Source organism: Bombina bombina, chromosome 3 (genome assembly GCF_027579735.1).
Source record: "Bombina bombina isolate aBomBom1 chromosome 3, aBomBom1.pri, whole genome shotgun sequence".
In the NCBI taxonomy this organism is placed as follows: domain Eukaryota; kingdom Metazoa; phylum Chordata; class Amphibia; order Anura; family Bombinatoridae; genus Bombina; species Bombina bombina.
In genome coordinates, this window is record NC_069501.1 from 636037965 (window position 1) to 636051196 (window position 13232).

Below are 13232 nucleotides of genomic sequence, written 5' to 3' on the forward strand. Positions count from 1 at the left end.
TCTTAAGATCTTCTGTTTTACATGGTTATTTATTTTTAATGGATAATAGAGACTGCATTTGAAAGGTACTAATTTGAATATATTTGGTGTTCTCTTGCACTGTTAATAATAATTGGAATTATGTGATTCTATTGGCGTACAAGGATACTCAATTTAAGCAGTTTAGTGTTAAAGCATTTATTCATTATTCTCAAATAAACAACAGGTTTCTGGGGTAGATTTATTTCTGCATATTTCTTTCTTTCAGACCGACTGATGAAGAGGCAGAGCAAGTCCTACAGCTCATGACAAGCCGTCCACCTGCAACTCCTGCAGGTGTGCGTTTTGTGTCGCTCTCTTTCTGCATGCTACTGGCTTTCTCCACACTTGTCAGGTGAATTATAACCAAATAGCATCATTTATAGCATATTTCTGGTACAGTAGCAATCTCTTTTTACAAGATAGTTTGTGACATGGTACAGCTGGTATAGTTTCACTGTATCCTAAAAGTATTGGTACGGAAACATTTTAAAATATGCAAATTAGAAATGTTTTAATATTTTGAATACAAGGCTAAGTGTGCATATGAATTGAGAGTTGTTTTCCTATTTAGTAATGCTAATTATATTATGAATTTATATTAAATGGATAATGCAGTGTACCTTTAGGGAATGCTACAGTTTTGTATTATTTATGAAATATAATAAAATATAGTTTATTAAATTGACTAATAAATCAAACTAATAATAATTGGTTGGCGATCTATCTTTTAAACTTACCAGTGTTTACATAGCTGCTGTTAGTGTGGCAGTTTTACATCACACAGAGTATCAAACCACATGGTCATTGATGTGCGAAAATCACATGCACTAATCCATTGGAGCAGGTATTTGAGCACTTCTGACCATGCAAGTCTATGTGCTTGGGAGCTGCAGTGAACTGTTGGTCCTCTATGGAAGTGGCTTGTGGGCAAATCCGCAGTGACAATTGCGTGGATTAGAACACGTATTAAAACATTGTATGCAAGCTCAGGCATAATGACATGTTGATTCAGTTTTGAAACTGCCTAATGCATTTGAATGTTTTTTTTGTTGTTTTTTTTACCATTATTATCAATATTTAAGTAGGATCGTAAATGCATATTCTGTCCTTCATGTCAATGGGACATATCACTAAACAGCTTCTAAGCAGTGTTGAAAGAAGGCGGTTATATATTTTCTTTTACACCATATGCCCAGCACCAGTATTTGTGCATATGCTGTCAAAAGTAAAAATGCAAAATCAAAAAAATATTCTATCAAAATTGAGTGGACTAGTAACATTTAAGTGACAAAAACATGTATTTTTGTGCATATATAAATAGATAGCAATATAGATATAAGAACATTTTAGAATGTAACACACCTTACATGCAGAAAAACCTTTTACCAGAAGATATTTCAAAAGAACAGTACTTTGTTTTGCACTTTATTTGAATTTTGTTTTCTTTTGTTCTTTATTTTTATTAAATAAAGCACCCCAGAGCAGGAGCAGCTTATGTTGATGTGGTTAAGCTGGATGATCAAGGAGGAGGCCTATTTTGAAAGGTGAAACACTTGTTTATTGTACTGAATGTCATATTGTCCTATTACTTTTGATGTTGTATTTCTGCTAAGCTGCTTATTGTCCCTGTTTTGTTTTTATCAGTACTGCAGGTGTGTCTGCCTCTTTTGGAGAGATGTTGCTGTTGGTTGCCATGTACTTCCATAGCAACCAGCTCAGTGCCATCATTGACCTGGTTTGCTCTACTTTGGGAATGAAGGTGATTGAAAACCTAGGGATACTGCAGAGGCGGGTGGCTTGTGTATTTTCTTCATGACCCTCTTTACTGATGCAAAAGCTTGCTACTTTGGTGTGAGGAATATTGTGTATCTGGTTACACTAATTGTTCTTACTAAAATGGCATTCGTTTCTCCAACATTGGTGTGTCCGGTCCACGGCGTCATCCTTACTTGTGGGAATATCTCTTCCCCAACAGGAAATGGCAAAGAGTCCCAGCAAAGCTGGCCATATAGTCCCTCCTAGGCTCCGCCCACCCCAGTCATTCTCTTTGCCGTTGCACAGGCAACATCTCCACGGAGATGGTTAAGAGTATGTGGTGTTTAATTGTAGTTTTTTATTCTACTATCAAGAGTTTGTTATTTTAAAATAGTGCTGGTATGTACTATTTACTCTGAAACAGAAAAGGATGAAGATTTCTGTTTGTGAGAGGAAGATGATTTTAGCAGACAGTTACTAAAATCGATTGCTGTTTCCACATAGGACTGTTGAGATTAAGTAACTTCAGTTGGGGGAAACAGTTAGCAGACTTTTCTGCTTAAGGTATGACTAGCCATATTTCTAACAAGACTGTGTAATGCTGGAAGGCTGTCATTTCCCCTCATGGGGACCGGTAAGCCATTTTTCTTAGTTTCAAACAGAATAACAGGCTTAATATGGGCTATAAAACTGGTAGACACTTTTATGGGCTAAATCGATTGCTTTATTTGGACATTTTATTCATGTTTATGCTGATAATTCACACTTATAAACTTGGGGAATGTTTTTTAACGGCAGGCACTGTGTTAGACACCTTTTCCAGTCAGGGAGGGCTTTCCCAGTTGTAGGCTGAGCCTCATTTTCGCACCTTTACTGCGCAGTTGTTTTTGAGAGCAAGTCATGCAGATGCATGTGTGAGGACCAGAAAGTTGTTGGAAAAGTGTCTGGAAGGCGTCAATTGGTATCGTATTCCCCTCTGGGCTTGGTAAAGTCACAGCAAAGGCTGTAGCTGGGACTGTATAGGGGTTAAATTTGTAAACGGCTCCGGTTCCGTTATTTTAAGGGTTAAAGCTCTGCAAATTGGTATGCAATACTATTAAGGCTTTAAGACACTGTGGTGAAATTTTGGTAAATTTTGAACAATTCCTTCATACTTTTTCACATATTCAGTAATAAAGTGTTTTCTGTTTAAAATTTAAAGAGACAGTAACGGTTTTGTTTTAAAACGTTTTTTGTGCTTTATTGACAAGTTTAAGTCTGTTTAACATGTCTGTGCCTTCGGATAAGCTATGTTCTATATGTGTGAAAGCCAATGTGTCTCCCCACTCAAAATTGTGTGATAATTGTGCCATAGCGTCCAAACAAAGTAAGGACAGTACTGCCACAGATAATGAAATTGCCCAAGATGATTCCTCAGATGAGGGGAGTAGACATGATACTACATCATCCCCTACTGTGTCTACACCAGTTTTGCCCACGCAGGAGGCCCCTAGTACATCTAGCGCGCCAATGCTTATTACCATGCAACAATTGACGGCTGTAATGGATAACTCCATAGCAAATATTTTATCCAAAATGCCTGCATATCAGAGAAAGCGCAATTGCTCTGTTTTAAACACTGAAGAGCAGGAGGGTGCTGATGATAATTGTTCTGTCATACCCTCACACCAATCTGAAGTGGCCATGAGGGAGGTTCTGTCAGATGGGGAAATTTCAGATTCAGGAAAAATTTCTCAACAAGCTGAACCTGATGTTGTGACATTTAAATTTAAATTAGTTTCACACATTGGTCTCTAAAGAAGATATGGCCTCAGGCCTAGAAAAACTAATGAATAAAATTGACAATCTGCACTCCTCTGTTACAGGCAGTCTAGCTGAGATAAAACAAGATCTGTCTGAGCTAGGGGATAGAGTGGAGGCGGTAGAGAATGATCAAGAGTCTATAGCTGAAGGCATGGCAACTAACTCCGAGTCAATTGCTTCTCACCAGCAACAAATTCTGGACCTCCAAGACAAGATGGAGGATCTAGAAAACAGAAATAGGAGGAACAACATTAGACTCAAGGGGATACCGGAGAGTGTGGAAACCTCAGATTTACACTCATATCTGACACGCCTCTTTAAAGCTATTACAGGTGAAGAAGGAGATTCAGACTTTGCCATGGAAAGAGCCCACAGGGCCCTGAAACCAAAACCAAAAGAGGGCCTTCCACCCCGCGATGTCATCGTTAAAATGCTCCGTTTCCCGGACAGAGAAACTATCATGTCAGCGTCTAGAAGACATCAACCTTTTAAATACCAGGGACAGGTTATTCAGTTTTTTCAGGACTTATGTATCCGCACTCTTCAGAGAAGATTTGCTTTACGCCCTCTTACATCCATGCTGAGGAAGCAAAATATCCCATATAGATGGGGATATCCTTTTGCCCTACATATTTCCCACAACCACAAGTTGTTCACTATTAGATCTGCGCAAGACATCCCGGAGCTATGCCAATATCTCAACATTGACTTGCCAGTTTTGCCGGAGGACTCTGTCATTCCACAGCACTCTACGAGTAAAGAGCAGCAGAATCCGGTGAGAAAAGCTAGATGGACCAAAGTGGCAAAAAAGAAAAAAGTTAAAACATGAACTGATCCACTAGGTAATACTGGTAATGTTTTGAGTTGCTGTATGTTCTCCTAGTGTGGGATGGGATTTGATTATATGACCATTTCAGAAATGCTTATACTAATTTAGCTCATTTACTAATTGTTCTAAACATGCTAATTTTAGAAACACTGCACATTCCTACCTTTTTTATGTTAGACATATGAATGTGCCAAGACACTCAGGTAATCAAACTGTTCTTATTGTTCAATACAGGTTTTTATTATGTTTGCTGCCAAATTGTTTTCTTGTAAATAATAGATGCTGTGGAAATGATATCTCTACTGTGATATTTCTATACCAAAGTACATCCAGATCCTGGGCTGCCTACGGGCCCCTCTCCATGTCTCACCAACAATCCTCCCTAGCTATATATAGTTTATGGGGTTTCTTAGGGATCATTACACGAAAATCCCACACACATATTTATGGCTCTCCCGACAATTAATTTAGTCTCGCACAATGTGAGAGGGCTAAACACGGATATTAAAAGGCGCACAGCTTTTAACCACTATAGGAACCTCCAGGCAAATGTCATTTTTTTACAGGAAACCCACCTCACCAAACCACAAATCCCCAAATACTGATCTAGAGGTTTCCAACAAAGCTTTCACTCCACTGCTGGGGAGAAAAAAAGAGGAGTATCAATACTGCTGCACTCCTCACTACACTTTACACATACTAACACAATAGCAGACAAAGATGGTAGATATTTATTAGTACTGGGCCAATTACAGGGAATAGAGATCCTGTTCTGCAACATCTATGCCCCAAACGAAAAGCAGGACGTGTTCTTTAAGGAGATCACGCGTTTACTAACAGGCTGGTCACAAATTAGGATAATTTTAGCGGGGGACTTTAACGTTGACCTTCAGGCACTCATTTACACGCACCAACCACGCCCCTCCAAAAAACTGGCCCGCATGCGAGCAGTGGCTAAAGCTGTCTCAAACTCATTGTCCCCACATACTCTGGTTGACACGTGGAAATCTCTATACAGGGTTACAGCAGATACGACATATTTCTCAGCTGCACACACTAGCTACTCTAAACTAGATTATATTATGATAAGTCAAATTCTATATCCACTTTTACTATCAGCCAAAATACACCCGTGTACATGGTCAGATCACTCTATCACACAGATAACGCTCCAAGGTATACACAACTCTAGCAGAATCCAGACCTGGACATTTGACCCATCTTGCCTTCAAAATACACAGACTAAGAATAAACTGACGCGGGCTATGGAAGAGTATTGGACTTTCAATCAGGGCACCACATATAGTCCGGTCTCGGTATGGGCAGTTCACAAAACAGTAGTTAGGGGCTTATTAATAAAAGAGAAAGCGATGCTCAAAAAGAGAACACAGAAGGTAGCGGAGGGATTGACTAGAGATATTGAGATGTTGGAGAAGAAACATAAACAAACCCTGAGCACCCCCATCTTAAGACAATTAGACCAAAAAAGACAGCAGCTTAATGAGATTCTCAATAATCAATCGATAAAATATGCCCATAGAATGAAAACTCAATATTTCTTATATGCCAACAAGCCAGATAAATATTTAGCCAAAAAGATTAGAGACAATTATTCGGCCATGTCAATCCCCTCGATATGTAAAAGAGATGGTGATGAGACAAGTCATCCTCAAGAAATTGTAGATGCCTTTGCTTCCTTTTATCAAGAACTATATGATGGGAACAAAGTGTCTCACAACGCCTCCACCAAAGGTTTGCTTGGGGATTTTCTCTCTAAGGCAAATCTGAGGAAAATTACAGACTCGGATAGAGACTTACTAAACTCCAAAATTACCACGATGGAGGTAGCACAGGCCATTAAGGACCTTAAGTCAGGAAAGGCTCCCGGACCTGATGGTCTTCCGGGCGAATATTACAAGATGTTTGCAGGCATGCTAACCCCACATCTTACACAATTTGCAAATCATGTTCTAGAAGGCGAGGTATTATCTAAAGACCTACTTCAAGCCAAAATAGTGGTCATCCCAAAGCCAGGAAAAGAGCCAAAGCAATGCGCCAGCTATAGACCAATTTCCCTCATAAACCAGGATATCAAAATTGTTACCAAAATCATGGCTAACAGACTAAAACACATTCTCCCCAGTATAATCCACCCAGATCAGGTCGGCTTTATTAAAGACAGGGAAGCCCCGGACAACATAAGAAGGATGGTGTCGGTGATAGACTACCTTAAAAGTCATGGGGTGCCTTCTCTGCTTCTTTCCCTAGACGCAGAGAAGGCATTCGACAGGGTGGACTGGAGGTATATGTTAGAGGTTATGGAGGAGATGGGTTTTAGGGGACCTTTTCTTTCGGCAATCACCACATTATATTCCACCCCCACTGCATTTGTTAGAGCAATTGGTCATCAATCTCGCACTTTTAATATCCTTAACGGCACTCGACAGGGGTGTCCGTTATCCCCCCTGCTCTTTGCAATTTGCATAGAACCCCTAGCGGAGTATATTCGAGGAGAGGAAGAGATTAAAGGTCTAGAGATAGGGGGTAAGTCCTATAAAATAACACTATTCGCGGATGATGTCCTTCTGACACTGACTAGGCCACTGACTTCCCTGCCCATTGTCTACAACATCCTGGACAAATTTTCAACCATTTCAGGTTATAAAATTAACATTGAAAAATGCGAAGCCCTTCCCATTGAAATACCTAAGCCCACTATCAAACTAATTGAGATCAACTTCGACTTTGCGTGGGTATATGACCACGTGAAGTATTTAGGAGTTAAATTGACACCAGACTTTAGTAAGCTTTACCAGGCTAACTATCTTCAGTTATACAAAATCATAAAACATGACATTGCGAAATGGCAACAATATGGCTTCTCATGGTATGGGAGACTTTCCTCGATTAAAATGAATATTCTACCTAGACTCCTATATCTTTTTAGAACATTGCCGATCGAGGTCCCTAGAGCTGACTTAGATACTATTCAGTCTAAACTAATTACTTATCTGAGGGGAGGAAAACATGCGAGAATATCTGGTCTTCTACTCACAAGACATAGGCAACTGGGGGGAATAGGCCTACCAAACCTATGGGATTACTATCAGGCAGCTAGGTTAACTCAGACCTCTACATTAGGGAGACGAGGTTGCGATATTGTTTGGCCAACCTTGGAAACATCCATGGGGGGACTGAGCTCCCCAGATGATACACTTTGGAAGAGGGAGATATGGAAGGCCCCAGGGGGCTTTAAACCACAAGCACTTTTGATCTCTCGTAAACAGTGGAACAAATCAATGTATACACATAAATTAATTCCAGAACATACTCTCATAAGACCACTAAAATATTTACTTTCAGGAGATTGCCACATTCACATAGACAAATGGGAGAACAAAGGCCTATACAGGGTAGCAGATTTTTTGCAGAGGGGCTCTATACTCACATTCATACAATTACAAGAAAAGATTAATCCCTACCCCCTACACTGGTTCATATACTTGCAGATCTCCGCTGCTATCCGTTCGTATACCCTTAAGGGAAGGGAAAACCAGCCAACTACACTTGGGAGGCAATGTAGCGCAACTACTAGGCCCAAACAAGCCATCTCACATATGTATCAAGCTATTCAATCAGCTAACATTAAGAGTATGCCACCCATAGTTAGCAGATGGGAAAGAGACTTGGGTATTGAGCTTACAGGAGAAGATTGGTATAGTATAACATATGAAGTAAATAAAGGTTTGTTGAGTGCAGACCTTAGGGAGAATAGCCTTAAGTCGGTGTTCCGATGGTACCTGACACCTGAGAGACTAGCGCACTCTACCAAGGGGGGCTCCAACTTCTGTTTTAGAGGGTGTAAAATTAAGGGAACCTACATACACATGTGGTGGGAGTGCCACAAAGTTCAAGTTATCTGGAGGCAGACTTCAGATCTCTTATCCAACTTGCTAGGTGACCACATTGAAGTCACTGCCCCGCAGGCACTACTAAATATTAGAAACAAGAACTATAACTCTCACATCAATACCTTTTTTAGAATTATCCTCACAATAGTCAGGACCTCAATCGCCAAACACTGGAAGGTGGGGGTCCCAGATTGGTCAGAGATCATTAACAAAATCTCAAATGTGTATGCCATGCACGAGACGGCAGCCCACCTACAAAACAAGATAGAAACTTTCAGTAAGCTTTGGTTCTACTGGATTATGAGGGGATCTAGTGGTGATCCTCATTGAATTTCAGGAAAGGGATGGATTTGGAGATAATTACATATTTAAGCTTACGACTAGCTTATGACATGGTTTGGGGGCCACAGGAGAGGAGGGGGGAGCTGAGTACACAGTGATCTGTTTTGTTATTGTTGTTATCCACTACTGTTTCCTTTTTTTTTGTTTTATATATTTCTTTTTGGGTTTTATTTTTCTTCAAAAATAAAGAAAGGGTGCATTAGGTCTGGCCACTGTTGGTCTGCCTGAAAGAGGGGATTTTTGTATATACCAACAAGATTCACTGATTTGTAACACCCACTGACGGGTGAGCCGGTAGTGGCTTGTACAATTGTAATATCTGTTTTTCTTTATCTTATGTTGTAATGCTCTCAATAAAAATTATTTCAACTAAATTTAAATTAGAACATCTCCGCGCGCTGCTTAAGGAGGTGTTATCTACTCTGGATGATTGTGACAACTTGGTCATCCCAGAGAAATGATGCAAGATGGACAAGTTTCTATAGGTTCCGGTGCACCCCGACGCTTTTCCTATACCCAAGCGGGTGGCGGACATAGTGAATAAGGAGTGGGAGAAGCCCGGCATACCTTTTGTTCCCCCACCTATATTTAAGAAATTATTTCCTATGGTCGACCCCAGAAAGGACTTATGGCAGACAGTCCCTAAGGTCGAGGGGGCAGTTTCTACTCTAAACAAGCGCACTACTATCCCTATTGAGGATAGTTGTGCTTTCAAAGATCCTATGGATAAAAAATTGGATGGTTTGCTTAAGAAGATTTTTGTACAGCAGGGTTACCTTCTACAACCCATTTCGTGCATTGTTCCTGTCACTACAGCAGCGTGGTTCTGGTTCGAGGAACTAGAAAAGTCGCTCAATAGAGAGACTCCGTATGAGGAGGTTTTGGACAGAGTTCACGCACTTAAGTTGGCTAACTCTTTTATTTTAGATGCCGCTTTGCAATTAGCTAGATTAGCGGCGAAAAATTCAGGGTTTGCAATTGTGGCGCGCAGAGCGCTTTGGCTAAAGTCTTGGTCAGCGGATGTATCATCCAAGACAAAATTGCTTAACATCCCTTTCAAAGGTAAAACTCTCTTTGGGCCAGAATTGAAAGAGATTATCTCAGACATTACTGGGGGAAAGGGCCACGCCCTTCCACAAGATAGGCCTTTCAAGGCCAAGAATAAGTCTAATTTTCGTTCCTTTCGCAATTTCAGGAATGGACCGACCTCTAATTCTGCATCCTCTAAGCAAGAGGGTAATGCCTCACAGCCCAAACCAGCCTGGAAACCCATGCAAGGCTGGAACAAGGGTAAGCAGGCCAAGAAGCCTGCTGCTGCTAACAAAACAGCATGAAGGAGTAGCCCCCGATCCGGGACCAGATCTAGTAGGGGGCAGACTCTCTCTCTTTGCTCAAGCTTGGGCAAGAGATGTTCAGGATCCCTGGGCACTAGAAATAGTTTCTCAGGGTTATCTTCTGGAATTCAAGGAACTACCCCCAAGGGGAAGGTTCTACATGTCTCACTTATCCTTAAACCAAATAAAGAGACAGGCGTTCTTACATTGTGTAGAAGACCTGTTAAAGATGGGAGTGATACACCCTGTTCCAATGACGGAACAAGGAATGGGATTTTACTCAAATCTGTTCGTAGTTCCCAAAAAAGAGGGAACCTTCAGACCAATTCTGGATTTAAAGATCCTAAACAAATTTCTCAGGGTACCATCGTTCAAAATGGAAACCATTCGAACGATTCTACCCACTATCCAGGAAGGTCAATTTATGACTACCGTGGATCTAAAGGATGCGTACCTACATATTCCTATCCACAAAGAACATCATCAGTTCCTAAGGTTCGCCTTTCTGGACAAACATTACCAGTTTGTGGCCCTCCCATTCGGGTTAGCCACTGCTCCAAGGATTTTCACAAAGGTACTCGGGTCCTTTCTAGCGGTTCTAAGACCAAGGGGCATTGCAGTAGTACAGTACTTGGACGACATTCTAATACAAGCGTCGTCCCTTTCAAAAGCAAAGTCTCATACAGACATTGTTCTGGCCTTTCTCAGATCTCACGGATGGAAGGTGAACATAGAAAAGAGTTCTCTGTCTCCGTCAACAAGAGTTCCCTTCTTGGGAACAATAATAGATTCCTTAGAAATGAGGATTTTTCTGACAGATGTCAGAAAGTCAAAACTTCTAAGCGCTTGTCAAGTTCTTCACTCTGTTCCACGTCCTTCCATAGCTCAGTTCATGGAAGTGGTAGGGTTGATGGTTGCAGCAATGGACATAGTTCCTTTTGCACGAATTCATCTAAGACCATTACAACTGTGCATGCTCAAACAGTGGAATGGGGACTATACAGACTTGTCTCCAGTGATTCAAGTAGATCAGAAGACCAGAGAGTCACTCTGTTGGTGGCTGACCCTGGACCATCTATCCCAGGGAATGAGCTTCCGCAGACCAGAGTGGGTCATTGTCACGACCGACGCCAGTCTAGTGGGCTGGGGCGCGGTCTGGGAATCCCTGAAAGCTCAGGGACTATGGTCTCGGGAAGAGTCTCTTCTCCCGATAAACATTCTGGAACTAAGAGCGATATTCAATGCTCTCAGGGCTTGGCCTCAGCTTGCAAAGGCCAGATTCATAAGATTCCAATCAGACAACATAACGACTGTTGCGTATATCAATCATCAGGGGGGAACAAGGAGTTCCCTAGCGATGAAAGAAGTGACCAAAATAATACAATGGGCAGAGGATCACTCCTGCCATCTATCTGCGATCCACATCCCAGGTGTGGAAAACTGGGAAGCGGATTATCTTAGTCGTCAGACTTTCCATCGGGGGAGTGGGAACTCCACCCGGAGATCTTTGCCCAGTTGACTCAATTATGGGGCATTCCAGACATGGATCTGATGGCGTCTCGTCAGAACTTCAAGGTTCCTTGCTACGGGTCCAGATCCAGGGATCCCAAGGCGACTCTAGTAGATGCACTAGTAGCACCTTGGACTTTCAACCTAGCTTACGTATTCCCACCGTTTCCTCTCATTCCCAGGCTGGTAGCCAGGATCAATCAGGAGAGGGCCTCGGTGATCTTGATAGCTCCTGCGTGGCCACGCAGGACTTGGTATGCAGACCTGGTGAATATGTCATCGGTTCCACCATGGAAGCTACCTTTGAGACCTTCTTGTTCAGGGTCCATTCGAACATCCAAATCTGGTCTCCCTCCAGCTGACGGCTTGGAGATTGAACGCTTGATTCTATCAAAGCGTGGGTTTTCAGATTCTGTGATAGATACTCTGGTTCAGGCCAGAAAACCGGTAACTAGAAAGATTTACCATAAAATATGGAAAAGATATATCTGTTGGTGTGAATCCAAGGGATTCCCATGGAATAAGATAAAAATTCCTAAGATTCTTTCCTTTCTACAGGAAGGTTTGGATAAAGGATTATCTGTGAGTTCTCTAAAGGGACAGATTTCTGCTTTATCTGTCTTACTACACAAACGACTGGCAGCTGTGCCAGATGTTCAAGCATTTGTTCAGGCTCTGGTCAGGATCAAGCCTGTTTACAGACCTTTGACTCCTCCCTGGAGTCTAAATCTAGTTCTTTCAGTTCTTCAAGGGGTTCCGTTTGAACCTCTACATTCCATAGATATTAAGTTATTATCTTGGAAAGTTTTGTTTTTGGTTGCTATTTCTTCTGCTAGAAGAGTTTCAGAGTTATCTGCTCTGCAGTGTACTCCGCCCTATCTGGTGTTCCATTCAGATAAGGTTGTTTTGCGTACTAAGCCTGGTTTTCTTCCAAACAAGAATATTAACCAGGAGATAGTTGTACCTTCTTTGTGTCCGAAACCAGTTTCAAAGAAGGAACGTTTGCTACACAACTTAGATGTAGTCCGTGCTCTAAAGTTCTACTTAGAAGCTACAAAAGATTTCAGACAAACATCTTCTCTGTTTGTCGTTTATTCTGGTAAAAGGAGAGGTCAAAAAGCGACTTCTACCTCTCTTTCCTTTTGGCTTAAAAGCATCATCCGATTGGCTTACGAGACTGCCGGACGGCAGCCTCCTGAAAGAATCACAGCTCACTCCACTAGGGCTGTGGCTTCCACATGGGCCTTAAAGAACGAGGCTTCTGTTGATCAGATATGTAAGGCAGCGACTTGGTCTTCACTGCACACCTTTGCCAAATTTTACAAATTTGATACTTTTGCTTCTTCGGAGGCTATTTTTGGGAGAAAGGTTTTGCAAGCTTTGGTGCCTTCCGTTTAGGTAACCTGATTTGCTCCCTCACTTCATCCGTGTCCTAAAGCTTTGGTATTGGTTCCCACAAGTAAGGATGACGCCGTGGACCGGACACACCAATGTTGGAGAAAACAGAATTTATGCTTACCTGATAAATTACTTTCTCCAACGGTGTGTCCGGTCCACGGCCCGCCCTGTTTTTTTAATCAGGTCTGATGAATTATTTTCTCTAACTACAGTCACCACGGTACCATATGGTTTCTCCTATAATTTTTCTCCTGTCCGTCGGTCGAATGACTGGGGTGGGCGGAGCCTAGGAGGGACTATATGGCCAGCTTTGCTGGGACTCTTTGCCAT

The 13232-nt window shown here is 41.7% G+C and overlaps 1 protein-coding gene across 1 annotated transcript in view; it reads left to right on the forward strand.

Annotated features, from left to right (window-relative positions):
- INTS2 (integrator complex subunit 2) overlaps positions 1-13232 on the forward strand; it is a 187617-nt gene that overhangs the window by 65381 nt on the left and 109004 nt on the right. Inside the window, exons 9-11 of the mRNA XM_053707342.1 lie at positions 248-373; positions 1494-1565; positions 1666-1780. Coding sequence (XP_053563317.1) covers positions 248-373; positions 1494-1565; positions 1666-1780 — 313 coding nt within the window. The remainder of the gene's footprint in view (positions 1-247; positions 374-1493; positions 1566-1665; positions 1781-13232) is intronic.